The sequence below is a fragment of the Melospiza melodia genome, chromosome 8, assembly GCF_035770615.1.
Source record: "Melospiza melodia melodia isolate bMelMel2 chromosome 8, bMelMel2.pri, whole genome shotgun sequence".
Taxonomy (NCBI): domain Eukaryota; kingdom Metazoa; phylum Chordata; class Aves; order Passeriformes; family Passerellidae; genus Melospiza; species Melospiza melodia.
Window position 1 is genome coordinate 7194676 of NC_086201.1, and position 21187 is coordinate 7215862.

General features: G+C 38.5%; 1 protein-coding gene across 1 annotated transcript in view; it reads left to right on the top strand.

The window, feature by feature from the left end:
• The window catches only part of NCKAP5 (NCK associated protein 5), a 380696-nt gene that overhangs the window by 254430 nt on the left and 105079 nt on the right, over positions 1-21187 (top strand). The window contains exon 7 of the mRNA XM_063161631.1: positions 10398-10547. Within this exon, the coding sequence (XP_063017701.1) occupies positions 10398-10547 (150 nt within the window). The remainder of the gene's footprint in view (positions 1-10397; positions 10548-21187) is intronic.

The window sequence follows — 21187 nt, forward strand, 5'->3', positions numbered from 1 at the left end:
ACAGAGGAGCCATCCTCACTCTTGGGGGCTCCACTGGAAATCCTGGGATCTCAAGGACACAAGCATTTGCTGTTGGACTGCTTTTCCATACAGAGAAATCCAGGGCTAGCTCAGTAACAATGTAATACCTTGTGGCTTTTTGTAGATTTGCACCACTATGCAAAGATTTTGGTAAATATTTAACCAAAATGAAGTTGGATTCTCTACCCCCAAAAGAGGGTGATTGTGCTCCTGAGGCACTGTTCAAAATTTCAGTTTTGTTGCAAAGAGTTTTCCCTTTTTGGTTGTTTGTGATAACGAAGCACAGCAATGGAGTTGCGTTTAACACAGCAAAGCCTCATAAGTGAAATGTGCCATTTTTGTGCATGTTTTTCAGAAAACAGGCTGTTCTTTCCTTCCCAGAATCATGGAGTCACAACATATTTTGTGTTGGAAGAGACCTTAAAGATCATCTCATCCCACCCCCTGCCATAGGAAGGGAAACTTTCCACTAGACAGGTTGTTCCAATGCCCATCAAACTGACCTTGGCTACATCTCAAAACAAAGAACTACCAAATTACAGAGAAAGGAAACAAGGATGTTCTGTACTGACACAAGAGTTATCCACATGTTTGATTACAACAAGTCACCCACAGCTTCTGCCTGACTCTGGCCATCTTTCTTGCTATTCTGTTGAGAATGCAATGCCAATCCTTGAAGTACCAAGTTTGCTGAAGGAAAGATGAGGTCTCCAGATACAGATCTACATTTTCACAGTGTGCAGGTGCCATTATGCTACCACTTTAATCCATCACACATCCTCTAGATATCTGCAGTATGAAGAGGCCAAGATTGACTGATTTGGTTGTACTGTATTATATTATACTGACTATAATTCTAGTTTACATTTCCCTCTTATATACTGTATTTCTTCTATCTTTTGCTGTATCTTACTTCTGTTTCTGACTTTGGGAATGAATCCACAAAAGTCACTCATTGCCTGAACATGAATGTTTCACTTTCCCCAAATGAATGAATTTATACATGGTCAAATGGATTGCTCTCTCCCTACTTCCCCATCTCCGTAAATGATACTGTTCACTCTGCATTTTGACATGATTTCCTTGATATTTTCCAACCAGCAGAAAGAAGCACTAGTTATTTAATTTTAAAAAGCTGGAAAAAAAAAATTTTGCTTAGTTGAAAAAAATCCAAAATTTAGCTTTTTTTCTAAGGCAAAAAAAGGGTGATTCTGCTGAGTTCATAATCATTCTGTCTTTGAAAATTATATTAACAAAAGCACTCTCTTAGCAGCACACCAGTAAATTTATTTTGGAAAGAAAGTGCTCTCTTGATCAGGAAAAGTTAAGATAGTTAATCTGAATTCTAATAATGTGCTTGAAAAGTTGAAGTTTTGATCTAATCTGGAATGATTGTTCCTACATCTTATTTTTGCATGAAGATGAATTCTGATTTTTTTTCAGAAGTTTTTCTTACACTGCTGGGAGACATGAAACTGTTCCCTGGCACTTACAAAAAAATTACCTGGTAATGGAATAATATACCAGGTGTTTTCTTCCTAATCCCACAGGCAACTTCTTAGGTCAGCTTCTGCAATTGTGCTTATGGTGAGAACCAGTCAGCTAATACACTGATCTCATTCCAAAATACTATGGAAGGAAAATTGGCTTATTTCTAGCAACTTAAATCCAGAGGAATTTTTTTTTTTGCCTCAATTGCTGTTACATAAAATTTACTGAATTTGAATTTCAGAATAGTTTGGCTTATTTCTAGTTCAAAGGAAGGTATTTTAATACTATAGCTTTAGTCAAGTGTAGTTACTGTAATGCCTACACACCCGTTCACAAAAGATTAAATGCTACATACAGCTTTCCTGGAAGGAAAGATTATTACTCTAAGTATGATAGTATAATGAACCAATTTCTAAGGGAATATCTGTGTAAAAAATCACACTGAATATTATTCTCCTATTACCTTATCTAGATATATGATGAAGGAGCATCTGCTTAGAAAGGTTCTTTTTTTTTTTTTTTCCTGCTGGTAACTTTGCTAATGAGTGTGACTGAAGGTTTCCATTTTGAGATGGAAAAATCACTGCCCTGCCCCTGCTGAGCCTGAAACCTGGCCTGGGGTTTCAGTCCTGGTTCCTGCTCTGCAGTGCCAGAGGTGGCTGTTGGTGATGGGAATTCCATTCTCTAGGGACAGGAGCTGGCACTGGGGCCTGGGGACAAGAAATCCCATCTCCTCCTGCTGATCTGAGGAGCTCACTCCATCCTCAAGTGCACTCTGAAGGTTTTCTGCTCTTTTCCAATCTGAACTTTTTCAAAAGAAATATGTTTGTGATGCATGGAGTGGCCAATAAAAGCATCATTGGGAAATTTATTAATGCTGCTGCAGAGCTGTTCAGCAGGGATGATAGCTGGTACTGGTGGGGAGTGTTCTGAGTGGAGAATAATGTGGAGAACATTTAGATTGATACAGGGGTGGAGGGAGGCACATATCAGAAACATAAAGTATGAACTTGCTCCCCTTATCCATCACTAGTGTTTAATCTAGGGAACGCTGCTGCTCGCTCTGCTTACTTTGGAAGTGAAATCCAGAGATGAAAAAGAAGAATCTAATATGTTTTTCTGACAAGGGTAATGTTAAATCATGAACAATTTGGGATGTTTCTGTAAACTTTTGTGATATTTTGCATTCCTTTGTTTACCTTCAATTTTGGTCAACTTGTTCTGAACAAAAGCTGTTAGCTAAACAAAAATATATTATTATTACACTTACTGATGTGCTGTCTAAAGCAAAGCTATATTTTAGTTTCTCCTTCCACTGGGAGAAAAGAAAGCAAGAGAAAACAGCTGAATATATAGATAAAAGCAAGGAAGGTAAAGCAGAAGTCATATTTGTAGCCTTATACTCAAAGATAATTCCAATTGCATATAATTTTAGTTGCATCTATTTTTTTTCATATTGTATTTTGTTTGCTCATTGATGTTTTTTTTTTTTTGTTTTTTTTTTTCAGGCCTGGGTTATTGTGTTTAATTGAATTCCCATTAAGAAATAAAGAAATTTTTTTTAAAGTTGCATATTTAAAAAATGTATTCATATCACAGAAATATCTCTGATTACTCCTATACTGAGAGTCCTGCAGGACACACTTATTTCACCTTAGAGTTAGCATATGTCTTTTACACATCTCAGGTTTTGCTAAATGAAATTGGTTATAAAGCATATCAGAAGATACTGTGAATTTTCAAAGGGTATATTTAGGAAAAAGAGGCCGTGTTGAGGGAGAAAGAGGTGCAAGGTGATGCTGGAAAGCAAATTTAAACTTGTTGGAATGTTAAGTCTGTAGTGCTTGGAGCAATTTCTGCCTTTTTTCAGTTTGTGCAGTAAGACTGAGCTATTTGTGCATAGCTTGAGGCTGCTATTTTAATGAAAGTACAAATAAACCCTCATCTACAGCTTTTATCTTCATCAACAGTCTAGAAATTCTTATTTTATGGTGCTCACAGTGAATGGTGTTGAGCACTAGGAGGTCTGCACTGGAAACAGTGCTGAAAAGACATCATCTGAGAATGCATCAAGTCTGTGGAATGGTCTGGCAAGGAAAAGCATTCACAATTTATAAATACACTGTTGTGGTTTGACTGCAGCTGGCAACCAAGCCCCACAGCCCAGAAAAAAAAATTCAAAACCCCAGAAGGAAAAAAAAAAAACAAAACCAAAAACCCCAACCCCCCCAAACCCCAGAAGAAAATCAGGAGGGTAAGGCAGCTCTAACTATCTGCATGAAAAATCATTGTGTGTATTGCCTTACGGCACTTTTATGACAGTCGTGCTTTACGGCACTTTTATGACACTCGTGCTTTACGGCACTTTTATGACAGTTGCGCTTTACGGCACCGGCAGGTTTACAACACTCGAGCTTTACAGCACTTTTTATGACAGTCGCGCTTTACAGCAGTTTTGCGACAGTTGCGCTTTACGGCACTGCCTCTTTTACGACAGTCGCGCTTCATGGCGCTTTTACGACACTTTTACAGCAGTCGCGCTTTATGGCGCCACCCCTTTTACGACAGTCGCGCTTTACGACAGTCTTGATTTACGGCACTTTTACGACACTTTTATGCCAGCTGCGCTTTACGGCACAGGCAGTTTTCTGACACTCGCACTTTATGGCACTTTTCCGACACTCGCGCTTTACGGCATTTTTACGACAGTCGAGCGTTACGTCACTTTTTACGACACTCGCGCTTCATGGCACTTTTTACGACAGTCGCGCTTTACGGCAGTTTTGCGACAGTTGCGCTTTACGGCACTGCCTCTTTTCCGACAGTTGCGCTTTATGGCACTTTTATGACAGTTGCGCTTTACGGCAAGCCTCCCGGCCTTCACACATCAGCCTCGTCTTCCACAGATCTCCCAACTACCCTCAAAGCCCTCCTCTGGCTCCTGTGCCACCCCTGCTACTCACTTCAATTGTCTTTCCCCACACATGGGCCTGATTCACTCCTTTCCTTCCTGTCCCAGAAAATGGTAATTTTTGCTTGATCTCTAGTGGCCTCGGGAGCACACCTGTGCCAGGGTGTAAAGAGTCCTCTGAACTGTGCTCATGTATTGAAATCCCAAGCACACTGAATCCAAGCCAGCGGAAAAGGGAAACACTCTTCAAAATCTATGTTGAGCAGCATATGCCCAGGTTATCTGTGTTGAGTTTCCTTTTAAAATTTTAAAATAGATAATCACTTTCATTCATCCTCAACAGTCATCAGTATCATCTCAGATAAGCAAAATGGGAAGGATGCTAATTAACATAATACATGCAGTTGAGCCTTTGTTTGCCAAGAGGCATGAATTACCTTATCTAGCTAGAAGAAGAAGGAACAGCTTCTTAGAAATGTTCTTTTTTTGCCTGCTCATAACTTTGCTAATCAATTTAACTGAAGCTTTTCATTTTGAGAAGGACCCAGGAAAAAAGGAGCTCCTGGACACTGCTCTGCCACTGCTCATGGGTTGAGAAAATAATAGTTTAGTAATGGAAATGTTAAAACAACAACAACAAATTGTGATGGAAAGGGAGATAGCAGAGGGAAATAAACCCCAAGAAAGAGAAGTGATGCAAATGTAAGCAGCTGCTCGCTCCCTGGTGTCCAGCAGCCCCTGGGCAGTGTACCCCTGCCCTGTATGGCTGAGCAGGATGCTCCATATGCTCTGAGACATCCCTTGGGTCACCTGGGCTCAGCTGTCCCTGCTGTGTCCCCTCCCAGCTCCCTGTCCCCCCCAGCCCCTCGCTGATGGGGTGAGGAGCATAAAAGCTCCTGGGTCCGTGTAACGTAGGCACTGCTTAGCAGGAATGCAATATCTTGGTGTTGTCAACACTGTTTGCAGCACAAATCCAAAGCACACAGCAGCTACTGTGAGAAAAGAGAGCTGTAGCCCAGCCAAAAGCGGTGCAAACACAAACAATTCCGTGTGTGGATTGTAAATTGCAGTTTGGGTTTGGAGGGAGATCTGCCTTGATTGTAGAAAGTGTTAGAGTGTGTGGTGTAGTGTACTCAGATCACCACATTCACTAAAATCTAAGATAACTGCTCAGTAAATATCTTATTTACAAGGTCCTGTGGAAGCTCTGGGCACACCACAGAAAGCACCAAAGTGTTTTGAGGTGTTATCAGCATAGTTTGGGTTCCACATAGACTGGATTCTTGGATGCCTGTTACCACTGCCTCTCTATAAGAATAATTAATATCTACATTGTGAATATTTTTGGTTTTTTTCCTCAGTTAAGTGGTTTTCTGCAATCATAAGCACTATTTCATTATATATCTTACATATATTTTATTCTTGGTTGATTAATGTGTGATTAAAGTGTGGTTTTAGAAAATTGCAGGCATGACTATCAGAAGAATTTGAATTTGCTACCATTGTAAAGCCTTTGTCTCTAATAAATTTCAGAGTTGAAGAATTAAAAGGAATTCAGAAAAGAAGATGCCACTCAGGCATCACAATCTGACACCCAAAATTGAAATAGAGATCTTTTGTGTCTGAGGGATCCTTACTGAATTGCATCTGAAAAACTTCACTTCTCTAAAGAACCTGTGCTTAGCACATGAAAATGATCTTTAGCTTCTACAAGCAAAGATGTCATTTCTAATTATTGCTTATCACTTTCCAGACAAGCAGTTCATGTCATCCAATACTCTCTGGGAAAATCAGCATTTCAAAAATGTTGATCTTTTTTAATTCAAGTTTGATTCAATCAGATTTTGTCATGTGTGCTTTTTTATAATCAGTGCTCTAGATCCCAGATCCAGTTATATCAGTATTAGATTATGCTATCTTGTATTATTATGGCCACTTGTCCAGTGCCTAATCATAGTTTTCACCATAAAAAAGAAATTCTAGAATAATCTTTGCCAGCTACTTTTTTTTCTTTGTGTCTTCTGATGTTTACTCTTCTTGGTTTGAAATTTTACAGCTGTTATATATCTATTATATTTCAATTTCAAAAAATTGAAATATTTTTACATGAGCTCTCTTTTATTTTCCTCCTTTTCCGTGTGTGCATTTGTGTAGTATTATTCCTACAAAGCATCTTAGAAAGAAGAAAGGGCTGATGGTACTACCAAAAAAACTTCTAAAGTAACATAATTTCTTAAATAATAGTTAAGAAATAACTAACTAAATATCCCTTCAATACTTCTCTTCCTTGAAAAGGTGACAGTTCTCAGAGGAAAGACATCCCAATGAGTAATTGTTAGGGTTAGCAGCCTTTTGCCTTTCTTGGGATGAAGAAAGAGGTAATTTCTGAAACAGGCACTTTGTTCTCTTATCTTCTGAAAGCTTCTCTATGATCTTTTCCATCACTGCGGTTACTCCCTGTTTATCAACAGTGAAAACACTTCCTTGTTCAATATTCTGAAAGGTAGATGGAAGAGAGAAGAGAGAAAATTGGCTTTACATTCCACAGTTTCCAGTAAATTATCATTTGCCATTTCAGGTGTATTTCCTGCTGTCTTAATTTATTGTTCTTACTTTATTTATTAGTGGAAAGAGGGAATATTATACTGCTCTCTCCTAGTTTAGCTAACTGAAATCCAGCTTTCTGATAAGTCTCAGTCAGGCCACTGCATTGTCCAGCCTCATAGATCAATGTCTTTAGTGATTTATATCTTTCCATTGATCCTGGATCATGGTTGCCATTCCTGGGCTGCAGGGACTGTTTCCATCCCTTGTTTTCCATGGGCCCCGTGGTGTTTCATCAAAGGGTTCATCATCACTGGACTGCTTGTTTGATTTATGGGGCAAACTGAAAACTTAGGAATAATGGTCAGGGCAGGATGTAATTCATGATTTGCAAAATGCTGTTGGTTTCAGAAGAGCAGTGGCAGTTTAAACCAGCCTGAGAAGCTTACACAATGTGGGACTCCATTGTAAGTTTCTCATTAATTTCTGTGGGAAAGGGTCTACAGTGAGCAGCATAATCCTAGTTTCTGTAAGATTTGAATTTTTAATATTTTTATTTTCTCTTTGTTGACACAGAGCATTAGAGACGTAGATGAGCCTTTACTGCAGAATTCTCATCAGGCTTTTGTGTTTGCATCCTCTCATGGTACAAGCATGTATCTTAAACTCATTGGTCTGGGGAGACCCAGAGTGGAATTAAAGCTTTTTCTTCCTCTCTTTTTTTTTCTTTTTTTTTTTTTTTTTTTTTTTTTAAGCTGTTTTACTTCCAGAGCACCATTTCCAACTGTTACCTTTTCCCAGAAATTAAACTGCACTGATCAGCAGGACAGCACTTACTCTGCCCTTTCTGGGCTTTGCACCTGGGGAGGATTTTGTTATTCACTTTGAACACAGCCTGCCTGTGACGGTGCAGTATGTGAGGCATGAGCAGGGACTGCTCAGGAGTGGCAAAATATGCTCTTTATTTGAGATAACACCAGAAGTGTAGGAATTCAGGGAAAAAAGGAGTAAGCTGCTTTACCCCATTGTTTGCTGCCTTCTGCATGCTCGCTCCAGAGCCCTCTGTAGGATTTGTCCAGCATCCCCCAGGAGATGCACATTTCCTCCCCCAGCACTCAGCTCCTTTGATACTAACAGATTTTGCACACCCAAGAGGTTTCTGTCATTCCAAAAGCCTTTGTCACTTTAGGGATTTGACTTTTAGCACAAAAGGTGCTTTCCAAATCCCTGCTTGCTTTCTGGAGTGCGGATTTTCCACTCAGCCCTCACTGGACATCACCCAGGTGGAACTGGTGAATGTGATGGGGCAGTCCCTCAGCAAATGGCATGTCTAAGCACAGTTTCTAAGGTTGGAAGATTTTCCTCTGTTCTGCACCTTTTCCATGGCTGGAATGCTGGAACTCATTTATTATTGCTTAGTAGCAACTACTTTGGAACTATGTGAGCTGTACTTCAGCACTCAGAGCAGTATCATGAGGTAGTCAAATGCACATCAGAGTAAAACAGGATGTGTGTTCTGATTATGCCACTAGTGTGCAAAGTTCATCTAATTTTGTAATTAGAAGATGAATAGATTACTTTTTTTTGTGGCTGGGATTTACTCTATGAGAAGCTGCATTACTCCACTTTCTGTAATGAAGTGTCATAACCTGTGCTTTCTTCTACTTGTCCTTTGAAATTGCTGCCCTGAGTTTGTGCAGCAAAGGTGACCCTGTGCGTATGTTTATGTTTTCTTACTATTGTTAGCCACATCTAATTCATGTCACATCCCATCCTAAAAATAATAGTTTGTATTTGAATTGCATCAGAGATATACCTTTGTCATTTCTTTCCCCTGAGTTCATTGAGGTGTTTTATCTCAATGCACTCCTTTGGGCAACTTGAAGCAAAAATGGTTTAATGGCTCTTTTACAGATACTTGATTGTTGCATCAGTGAGTAGCAAGAACAAAAAAACAAAGCCCAAGTACAATATTTATGTTTCCTTTGTGATCAGGGTAGCAGTAATGTTGGAAACCTTATGGAATAGCTCTTTGACATCTGTGTTTTGGGACTCAGAATGAGATATTTGCTTCATGGTTTGTGTAAGGGTATTTATTAATTAAGCCCATAGCATATAAAACTAATTCATGATTAAAGTTTTAACATAGTAATAGTCAATTTCTAAGCTAGTTAATATTTTAAAAAGACATTGTTGTGAATGTGATCCAGAATGCTGATTTTTAATTCAGCTACCTATGTGGGATTTAGTAAAGACAATGCCTTGCTATTAACTCTCAAACAGTTGTATTTGCACATTATTCGAGCAGGATCAGTTCTTCATGAAGATGCACACTTCTGTGCTTAGACAGATTGCATGTTGTATAGTATTTATGGGGAAAGCATCTCAAATCTGGGGTAACTCAAAGATCATGAATGTCTGAGCTTTTGTACATAATTATCAGAAAAGCACACAAAGACTAGATGCTCATTGAAGGAATTCGCCAGATTTGTTCTGACACCCAGTATTTAATGTGGATTTACCTCACATTTTCCATTCTCAAGCTGCTCATGAGTTGTCAGACTGAATCTGCTCATGCAGGTAGAGAAGGTGGTTTGCAAGGTAGAGCCAGTCCCTCCTGTGCTGTGCTTTGATGATGGGTCACTCTCAACATCTGTGGAGCTCTCTTTTTTTCCCTTTATGCTTGCATTGTAATTTTGGGCAGTGTTTTACATTGCCTGCTTCTAGTCTTGGTGTTTCTTTCTCTGTCTCACTCTCTCTGTGGACAGAGAGCTTGGAGAGATAATTATTGGAGATAGCAGGGTTCACTGTTCAATCCCATGATTTCTACAGAGCTCTGGTAAAACTCAGCAGCCTCTCAGCAGCTGGTACCAGCTCAGGCTGACTGACTGGAAATAGACTGGGGCACTACTGAAAGTTTTGTTGTCAGTCTCATTCTCTCCAGTTATATGCTAGAGCAGATCTTAAATCAGTATTCATCTGGTAGCAGCTTGATTCTCAGCCCATTATTTAATAATTCAATATTAGCTCTAGATGAAGAAAGGTGAAAGACATTAAGTGTGAACATATGTTAGCTTTCCCTCAATAAACTGCTTTATCTCTCAGTGGCAAAAAGCTGCCGCTGAAAGCTGGTATGTTCAGTGTTCATTGCAACTTTTAAAGAAGAAAATGGAGGTTATTGAAGAAATGACAAGTTCTGAGTTTTAAAAATCTGAAGTGGAAGTAGCAGTTAAGTTGTGCATACACTTGCAGAATTGGCATAGCATGTGTCACAGAGCCTTCGTGACTCCACTTATTTAGCACTTTAATCATGTCACTAGCAACTTCCTCTGTCTTTTTTTCATTCATATACAAGGGAGGATTGGAGGTATTTGCATAGTTAACTTCATTTGCACCTGTGAGTAATGACATTTTTAAAAAATCATTGCAGGAAAAGCTGTCAGAAGACAGTAGGAGATGTAAAGAAGGCATGGAAAAAATTCACACACGGGCAGATGAAGATTCAAGAAGTGAAAGCAGCAGCACTGAGGAGGAAAAGGAAAAAACAAAATTGCTCTTGGAGCGTTTGAAAGCTCTGGAGGTAAGAAGCACAAGAGTTTCACACATAAAAGACCACCCTTCCCCCTGCCTCATTCAGTTATTGGCACTGAATCACCCTGTGGTATTAATCTAATCTTTCACAGTTCACCTGATTTCATGTTATGGGGTATTTTTTTCACAATTCATTTACCAAGGGTGAACGGGAAGCTTAGAACCACTAAAAGGATCCCTCTCTAATGCTGAGCATCACATACCTTTAAAAGGAATTAAATACATTATTTTAATTCCTTTGAGACCATTTAATAAGAAAAATTGCTTTTACTCGTTTTGTTTCAATTATTAATATTGCAAGACTAATATAGGTGGTTTAACAACTGTCATAAAACTAGTTTTGCTCCAGTGTAGTTTATTGCTCAATTTTTAATTGCTGGACTGCTTGCTTGGGAGAGCTCAGGCCTTTTTACTGCCAGGCTGTGGAAAATCTATTTCCTTGTAGACCTCATGGAGAATTGCACACTCTACATTTTGAGTGCATTTCTGGAAAATTAGGATCTGCAAAATAGTGCAGATAGTTAGAAGCTTGTGGTAGCTTCTAACTAGAGGAGAAGTTTGAAAGTTTTCTAAGGCAGCCATGGAAATGGTGCAGGTAAAACTTTGACCACAATATACATGAAATTATTTTGTGCTCCTTGATAGAAACATGAATTTCAATGTCTATGAAAAAATAAGACTGCATATTTAAATCTAATTTTTAACTACTACAAAGTGCATTTTTCACCTTTCTAGTGTTTTCTTCTTTCTCTTCTGTTCAAGCATTTATGCAGCATTTTAGGTATGGGTAACTGAAAGCCTTAGAATGATCTGAGTGATATCTTGCCTGTGTAAGGTATTGGTAGACAATAGATTTGTCACTATCCCTATACATTTTTGTTTAAGTGTGAAGGCCCTTTTACATGATAATTTTTGGGTTGTACTCTGATAGATTAAGGCTCTGGGTTTTTGTTCTTGAGGACTTTTTTAAAAGTAAAATATAAACAGTTACAACCAGTCCTGTTTAGATCTAAATACAGGATCTGAAATCTCAAAGGTGTAGGCAGTTTCTTTACTTTTACTTCAAAGGCTTAGACTGTTTGTAAAATGAACACATGTAATATTAAATAACTCTAATTTTGCCCTGGGGATAAAAACCACATGCTACTAAGTGGTTAAGACAGTAAAACTCTAAAAATAGTGCACAGTTTAATAAGTGTTGCTTTATCTGTTGATGGAGAATGACTGTAGGTTCCTTGTGGTCTTTTATTTCCAAAACATGCATGATTTCTGTTTGCTTTGCCTCATTCTTAACCAGTCTGCATGACATTTGCAGTTCTTTATGTCCTCATTGGTAGGGAGGTGTTCAGCAATGTCACAGCCCTTATCAGTTGTGGCAAACTGATACAGAACGCAGCACTAAGGACAGGCAGGACCTGGTTGAGGAAGGGCAGGGAGACCTCTGCTCACTGGTGTCACTGCTGTGCAGTGCCTTGCTCAAAACCACATTAGAGAATGCCAGCGCTCCAGGGGTTAATCCACACATGGAGTGTAAGGAGCTATCAAAGCAGAACGATGAGCTCCAGGGCCAACATTAATTGTGATCCAATATAATCAAAACAAAGTGCTGTTAACTGTGTGTTGTTTGACATTATTTATCTTTGCTGTATTTTTCTCTTGAACAATATAAATTGTAGTGTCAAAGACTGTAGGGTTTATTAATTAAGAGACTTTTTTAAAAGTTGTATGCAATTAGCTGCTCTAATTCTTTACTATTTTAAGACTAATTATTCTAAATATTTTATTAGTCTATCTAGAAAGGAGCAAAAAATTACTGTTTGTTAGGTTTTTGTGCTGTGGGTGTCAGGATCTTTAATCTTACTTTACATTATTAGATGTTACAGAATTAATGAAATCAGAAGGGCTAATAAAGTGTTTACTAGAATTGGATCTCCATCTGTCCTCTCGAGTCTGAACACTGCCTATAAACAGAAGCTGTTAAAAGTAATAGTCAGAGTGTGTCACCTAATCCATTAATGCCTATTAATATAATTTTATTAATATAATTTCATCACTGGTAAGAAAGCTTTTGATGTCCCTTCTTATTTGTTTGTTTGTTCCTCAACTGTAGCACATGACAAGCTGGTCTGTTGGGGCATTGTAGAATTATTTCATCCTCTTCCTCCTCAGCTGTGTTCACTGGCCTGTGGCTTGGCACACATAATATAAATTTGCATTTATACACATGCATATAAATATATTTGACCATGCACATCTAAGGAAAAGTGAAGTTTTTATTCTGTAGAAGTTTACATCCAGCAGGTATTTTTTGTTCTGGTTAATACCTTCTCTTGGCTGTTCACATAAAAAGTTGAGTAAATCTGAGCTAATTGTCCAGTGAATGAAGTACCAAAAGAGAAAGGCTCAGGGATAAATGGTAGCTATGCATGCACAATATAACAGATGATTTAGTTTCTTTTGTTTGGAATGTCTGTATGGAAAAATAATTCCTGTTCCACACATAGAGCAAATTGTTTCTGCCCTTCCTGGGTTACTGACCTTGTAGATGTGAGGTACATGATAGTATCCTTCAGGAGTTTCTGTGGATGGGAAAAAACCTGTAGTCATCCTGGTCAGCTGCATCTGGAGCAGGAAATCTGAGAATAAGGAAAGGGGCAAGGCTTCATTTTCACAGGAAACTTTATTAAAATAGCTTCCATATCATGGGAGTTGTGTTTAAAATGTCTCCTTTTTTTGCTGTCAATTGTATGGCCAAATAAATTTCAGTAATACCTTTTATGTTTTATTAACTGCTGCTTATCCTAGAAATTTTCTCACAGAACAGTACGAATCAGAATAATAAAGTATCTTTGTAGCCAGCCCAAGTGAAAGCTATCATATACTTTGATAAGAGTTATCTGCACATATTCTCCCATTGCTCCTTTTGCCTATAATTTTTTTTGCATCCTTTATCATTTACAGCAAATTCTATTTCCACTTTACTGACTGATAAATACCATAAGTTTCTAATCAAATGGAACAGATGACAAATAAAAAATGGTTCACACCATCTTGTGTCCCATTTTACATAGTTGAAATTAATTGTGATTTCCTGGATATCAAAATTCCTTTATGCCTTCAGCATTTTTAGTTGGCTGCTCTTGAAATGCCATTTAATTTACTTCAGTAGTTATGATCAAATGCCTTCTAGCTCTTACAAAGAAAAAAACCCATTCTCTGATATCTTCTCTGTGTATCTGGAGTGCTGCAAAAAATGAAATATTAATGAAATATGGTTAATAACATATGAACTCCGTGGTGGAATTTCCTTTTTTAAATTCTGCTTTCATCACCAGAAGAATTGCATTTTTTTTTTAATTGTAGCTAGAAATATACAAAAAGTATCATTTCTTCTGGACATGCATCAACCCCCATAGAGCAGTTCCAGATTTTTTCACCATTTTCAATTACAGTAAAATAAAATAATATTATATTTCCAAAGTCACATATATACAAGTTAGAGATTTTTCACAAAGCCTTAATTTGCTCTCCTGGGTATGTTAGGTGTTATATGGATTTTCATTTCAAGATTGTCTACTATTCCTTTTTTCCAGCAAGAACAATTTACACATTTACAGTCCACAGAGGGAAGCTTTAAGAATATTCTGTATTAGACAAACAGTGTCTGTAAAGGCTCTAAGAGTGTCCCAAAGCTTTGTTACCCAATATGGAGCTGTGGGTTCTCTGCCCCAATTTAGCCTCAAATGACTGAAATACAAGCACCAAGCACCTGCATAATTGCAAGTGATTTAAACTGATCTACAGCATTAATGTCAGTCTTAATCTAAACATGTCTGTAAAAGCTATAGTTACTTTGATTTTAAAAATTTAATCAGTGATAAATACTGTGTCAGCTTTGAAGGCTTATTAAGGTCTGTCATTTGCACAGACATTTATGCAGGGAGGGTAATTCAGTATGAATTAGCTGTGTCTGACTCTGAAATGTTCCAGCTCTTTTGAATGTCCTTCTCTGCAAATGCAGCAGTGCAGCTTGCTTAGAAAGATTTGCTTTTGGCTGCTCATGAAGTGACTGGGACAGAGCTAGCACCTTGTTAAAACCACAGTATTTGCATTCAAAATTAAATAAACATGGGCAACAAAGAGGAGGTTCCCTGGTTTGCTAAGTGTCTGCTTCCCCAGCTGCAATGGGCACGGGTTCTTTTGGCCTCAGAAATACTGACTGAGGGCTGCTCCCAACCTTGCATTTTTCAGCAAAGCACTGGGGTAGCATTGGATTGTAACCTTGGAGTTATTGAATGAAAAGCCTAATTCATGTGTGAAAATCTCATTGCTTGCGGGTGAGTGAGACTCAATGGAGGTTTCAGTAAACCAGGCTGCAGTGGAAGCACTATCTGCTGGGGTACAGTCATCAAACCACTCCAATTTTAATTAAAGAATTTTGCCCTCTTACCCTTTGCAGTTCATCACAGAAAGATGTGTTTTGTTTTAATAAATGGAGCTTTGGGAGAAAACTCACTCAGGATAATAAGCTAAGTGTTCAAATATATTAGAGGAGTCATTTCCCTTTTATCATCACCATTAAACAAATGAGGAAGTACGTCAAGTATTTCCGATATTGTCTTTTTACTACTCTGCAGAGGAAGAAAGACATGATAGGAATGAACTATGAACTATAAAATAGAAATATGAGAAGGGTACATAATTCCTCTGGGTGGATGGAGAAGATAACTTTGAATGGGATGCTGCTGGTTTTTTATTTTGCTCATTATTTTATCTTCTTTATTTTTATTTGAATTATTTTCCATGTACTGGAGGGTAAAATGGTAAGAAAACTAATAATTATTTTCTTTTCCATGGAAAGAAGCACACCATATGCAGAGGCAGAGAGCCTGAGTTTCTGAAAATATCTGTGAGACTTCTTGTTTATTGAAAGTCAGCTGATTCCCTGGTGTATAGGAAATGTGAATCACTTGACTTAGATGCATAGAAAAATCCTGGAACTTTGGAATATTTTGTAGCAACATTCTAAAAATTTTGTAGCAACCTGTCTTGTTCCAGCCAATGTATTTAATCTGATTCATCCAGAAGCTCTTCTTAGCCCAATGCCTTGGCCATCCACGCAACTAGATCCATTATGCTGATTTGTCTCTGAAGACCAACCTACTTAATTCTAATTATTGGATGATTTTACTTTTAAATCTTTTCAGTAGGAGACTTCTTTAATTTGTTTTCTGAACTGTGCCTAAGAACTCTTTTGTTTTTTATGGCAAGGGATCAGACAATGAGACAGGGAAAGTCTTATTTCCAGCCTTACACAGTGGTGAATCAGCACAGAATTGCATCACTGCTTTCAAAACCAGCCCAGTTTATTCCAGCTCTGTCCAGATAACACTATTGGCAAGCTGTTTCAGCTTTCCAATAACTGAGGAAATTTTAAATTAAAACTGAACAGATACCATCCAGCTGAATGTTTTCTATAACCTGATGATGCTTGAGCTCATCTGCTGTAGGTCCTCAGTGGCTCAGCTGGTCTTTGGGAAGCAAATTTCATGGCTGCTACCTGTTTCTCCTTGCCTTTGTGCCCTGGGCTGCTTTCCTCCTGCTGTCTGTCCTCCCCTGCTCTGGCTGGAGTCCTCAAAGTCTCATCCCAGCTTTTGTTTGTTCCCCTCCTGCCAGTTCACATCTCCCACCGTGGCTTTTCCAGCCATCCCACAGGGGTGTGAGGCTCCACAGCTGGCACAGAGTTATCTCTTGGGATGTTACTGGAAATAATATCCTCATATGGATAAGGATTAATAGAAACCTCTCCTGGGCAGACAGTTCAATTCAGTTAGAATGTGGTGAGTATTTAGGAGAAGAGGATGTATTTCCTGCAGACATGTAAAATATTTATCTTTCTATTTTTCTCTCTCCCTTTATTTTTTTTTCCCCTAAGCCAGTTGAAATTCATGGCAATTTCTCTTTTGGCATAGAAAAATCAAGATGATCTAGTAGGGATATGAATTTACAACAGGGGTGTTGAAAATAGCTCAGCCCACTGGATGTAAGAAGAGCGGTTCAGATTTTCTCTGTCATTGCTGTAACCATTTCCTGCCATCATTAGAGACAGATTTCTGATCCACTGTTCACCAAACAGCTCCATCTCCTGAAATGGGAGAGTGCCTGGATAAAAATTACTGTACATTAAGCCATTGTCTCCATAGTGCAAGAGAAGGCCATGCTTATCTGCATTTTTCTCACTATTCAGTTCAGCAAAAGCTTAAAATATTTTCTAAAATCAAAGAAAATGTGGTGCCTCCTGAGAATTTCAGCCTGAGTTACAAACAGTATTGTTTTCTTTTCTGATTGAGTCTAAGGGAAAATAAAAGAATATGGAGTTGCATCTCCTATGACCAACCACGGCAGTGCTTCAGAAGTTGAATGTTTTGGGTCACAACATGCAGAGCTTCTGAGGGTTTAGCACATATTGAAAGGGTAAAAGCTTCCAGATCAGCCCTGTTTTGTACTCTGACATACCCACAAATCAGTAATATATTGAAATAAGCTAATTCAACCATGTGCTCAACGGAGTATGCTTCAACTCTCATTTCTGTTCTGCTGTGTCTCAGACCAGCATTTAATTGTTTTAAGCTTGTCATCGTGTCATACCCCATCAACTACCTGTGAATTTTGCTGCGTATCAGGATTTTTCTCCTTTAGCCTGCTGATGCAGTAAACAGGTTTTAATGAAAGTTACTTCCCAGCTTCAGTGCTCATCCCACCCATCAGTGCATCCCAGTGAGGTACACGGCACGTGGGAAAGGAGTAACTTGTGCTGTTCCTGATTTCTTCCTTCTCAAGGCAGAATGATATAAAATGCTCTTTTCCAGGACAGTGAATCCAACATCTTGCAGGGGGGAGAAAATGCAATATATGCATATGTCTTATATGCAATTTTTAAAATTTGCATATTTTAATAATTTAGTCAGGGTGCTGTTTAGACTATCCTGTAGTTCGCCTACAGTGGTGATTTTTTTTCCTAAGTTTTGGTGCATGCAGTTGTAGAAATTATAGGTATCCTGTAGAATCCTCAAGACAGTATATTGAGATCTGGAAATTTTATTGAAAAAAATGAGATCATAGATAAGCATGTAATGTTCATTTTACCACAGCCAAATGAAATTACATTTATTTTCTGTAAAAAGCAGGTAATAAATTAATTTTTTTCTGGGATTTTCTGAGTTCCAGTCCAATGGCACTTTTCTTACAGCTGTGTACCACACACAAAGCTCTGTGGTACTTAGCTGGCTGACATAACAGCAGTCTTTCAATAGTTCAGAGTATTGAGTGTGGCCACAAGAATAATGATTTGATGCCAGAAGGTCTGAGGAATAGATGCAGTCAGTGAAGAAAAGGTAAGTCACAGAAGTCAGGGAAAATCATCTCGGTTTTATTAAACCTGTCAGATTTTCTCTATTGTAATGAATGTTAACTGTATCCTGCACACAGTCCTTGTTAAGTTGCAGTGAAGGGATCTGCTATTTCTGTCTGCCTTTTATAATCTAATGATAGTTTTTCAGTACCCTTCTCTCCAAGTGTGGTGCCTTCTCGCAGATAATCAGCATTTACTGTAACTTACTTACCTTTTCAGCAATCAGGCACGTGCTACAATTGAGAATCCACTCTCCCCGTGGAATGGAATGAGATTTTCCAGCACTGTGCTATAGATCTAGGTGCCTGTGTTTATCTCCACACATCCATCATTGCAGAGAGTGAGACTCAGTAATTTTTTTAAATACTTTCTCTGAGCTGTGGATGGGCCTGGCTCTCCACAAAGCCTTTCTGTGAGCCTGCTCATTACTCACAGTGGCACTTGTTTCAGGGGAAAGCTTCTATGTGACAGCGATTTTTAGAATCACACCCTGTATTTTTAATTTACATACTAATGCATGCAATTTGGCTGACAGTAATGACAGTTCTACAGTACATAAACTAAATAAATAGTTGTTAATTTCAAGCTAACATTATTTTTAAAATCCCAGTATTTTGGGGGTGTTCTCCCCTGGCTGCACAGGAAATCCCAATTAATTTACCTCAGCTGTTTGAGCTGAATCCCTTACAACTCTTTACTTACAACATAGTAAAATAATTTATCTTTTAATTTCTCTTTACTATCCTTGAAAATTCTTGAACAGTATTGACATCTCATGGTGATTCACTTTTTCTTAATTTGATAGTGGTTTCTTTTTTGCTCATCTTGTAGAAATACGGCATTGGAGATTACAGAAGGGATTCTGGGCAGGTATATTTACACTCATACACTGGAATTAGGGGCACTGTGCTGAATTCTAGTCTGTAGGGGTTGGCTTTTGTGTTGGGAAATGCTTAACTACACATGTGAAATCTGTATGATTAACATATTCTTGAAATCCAATATTCACTGGCTTTATTATGCAGCTAATTTGATAGTCCACAGCAGAAAATACCCAAACAATTATTTTTAAGTCTGCTTAATCTGTCATGGTGACAAGCACAGATTTTAAGATTAGTTATAAACATATAGAGAGGATAGATAAATCAAATGTGGAATAGTCTGACATTGGTCCATTATGCATGAAAGTGATTTTTGCTGATGGTTCTGATTATCACTAAGTGTTAAATTTCAGTATAGAGTCAGAAAAGCTGCACATGGAGCCTCATGTGTGTGGATGTGGATAGCTACATGCACATTTTAGTGTACCTTGTCTGTTTCAGAAGCTATTAAATGTCAAGGAGAGTTTTGTTTGTTTATAAACCCAATCTTCTTTTTTCCTGGTTTCCCCATATGGGGTCACATCCTCCCTTTTATTTCACCTTAGGCTGAGCACCATTCCTGTGCTTCCCACATGGCAAAACCAGGTCTGTGTCCCTGCTCTGCCCTTCAGGAATGTGCATTTCTCACCTGCCCACACGGAAGGGAAGGTGATCCTCCCTCCCTGACCCCTGGGCCCATGGTTCCTGTGCAGGTGGGGATGTGCTCACCGTGCCTGGCCAGGCTCCCCAGCTCCATCTGGGATCTACAGGCACATAATGCCATCTAGAGGGCACAGCCTCTTCCCTTCCCTCTGGAATACCTGGGATCCCTGCTGGCCTTCCTCCATCACCTGGTGACAGTGCTCTTCATCGTTGTGATTCATGGTTTTTCTATTCCTCTTCTGGGTATGTGTACTCAGACATGGCCAATACTTGGAAATTATTTAGAAGGGCTCAGTTGGTGATTACAGCTGTTTCCCTTTAATAAGCCTGCAGGTTACTTTCTTTTCTTCAGTCAAATGATCTGTTTCTCCAGAAAAACCTTTCTGATTTTGTGTTCTGGGTCTTAACATTTAAGTTCTTCAGGAAAAAGTTATTTTAAATAGAGGAAGAAAGTAAGATTTCATTTTCATTTTTCATTCAGCATTTTATTAAACTCTAAGGATTTACACAATTGGCTACTTTGCTAGACAAAATCCTCTGTAAAGTTATTGCAGCAACAGTTTCAGATCAGCTGAGAAATGGGTGTGAGGGTCTCAGCACTATGTGAGACTGCTGTGTTTAAACAGAAGCTAAAGAATTTTCTTCTATTACATCTGTCCCGCTGCAAGACTTGGTTACCATTTCTCTTTGCAGTTAATGGTAGTCTGGAAATGAGTGGAGGCTTCTCAGCATTGAGGTCATGGGCCTGAAACAGCTGAAGTTTCTCCTTAATTGCCTCCAATAGCTCCTCCTTTTTCATCTTTTGAACCTTACAATGAGTTTGCTCATTCAGACCTTAGATGTGCCAGAGAAAAGTCTCTTGCACCCTCCTTGGTAATTTCCTCCAGTCCTATTTGATGTCATTATACTTCAGCTGCTGTTACCAATAATGACCATTATAATATTCTTTTTATTAAGTAACAATGAGTGTGCTTTCTGTACTTAAGTCTGATCTGTATCTCATAAAAAGGATTTTGTAACACATTGTAGTGTCTCCCCAGTGCTGTGCAGAGATTACTGTTACACACATACATGCATAAATTTGATTCAATTAAGGTAGGAGGTGTGAAACAGAGAAAAAGGCTCCGTTGCAAGCTTTATAAACAGCATCTTCTTTTTATATAATGCCCTGCCATGCAAAGTAGTTCAGGTAGCAGAAGCAGTGTAATTGCATGGAACGGCTTTCATTTGAGCTAATTAACTCTTCCTGAGAGTCAGAGTATTGGCCCCAGTAGAACAATGCAGGAGCAGCCTGAGCCAGCTTTAGCAGATCTTTGCAGGGTTGACATAACTTCACTTTTAGGGAAACAGTTTTCCTCTTGGCTCCTCTTGCTGTGGCACAATATAGGTTTTTTCCATTCCAGTGATGGTTGTCTTTTTACTCTTTTTCTCAAATATTTTGTCCTTTGTAGTGATCCCACGGTAACTATTCAAAATTTTACCCATTTAGATGAGTAAAAATAGGTATTAGTTCATTGTAAAAAAGAACTTTGCTAGTATTAGGCTAAACCGGTATTTTCCACAAAGACATTCAATAGAAATAGGAGATGAGAATTGCTTCTCCTTTTTGAGCAAGTGATTTGCCTCGCTGGTGACATCTGCCAGACAGGAATATTTCCCAATTGCAGGCCAATCTGACAGAGCAGTAATGTGATC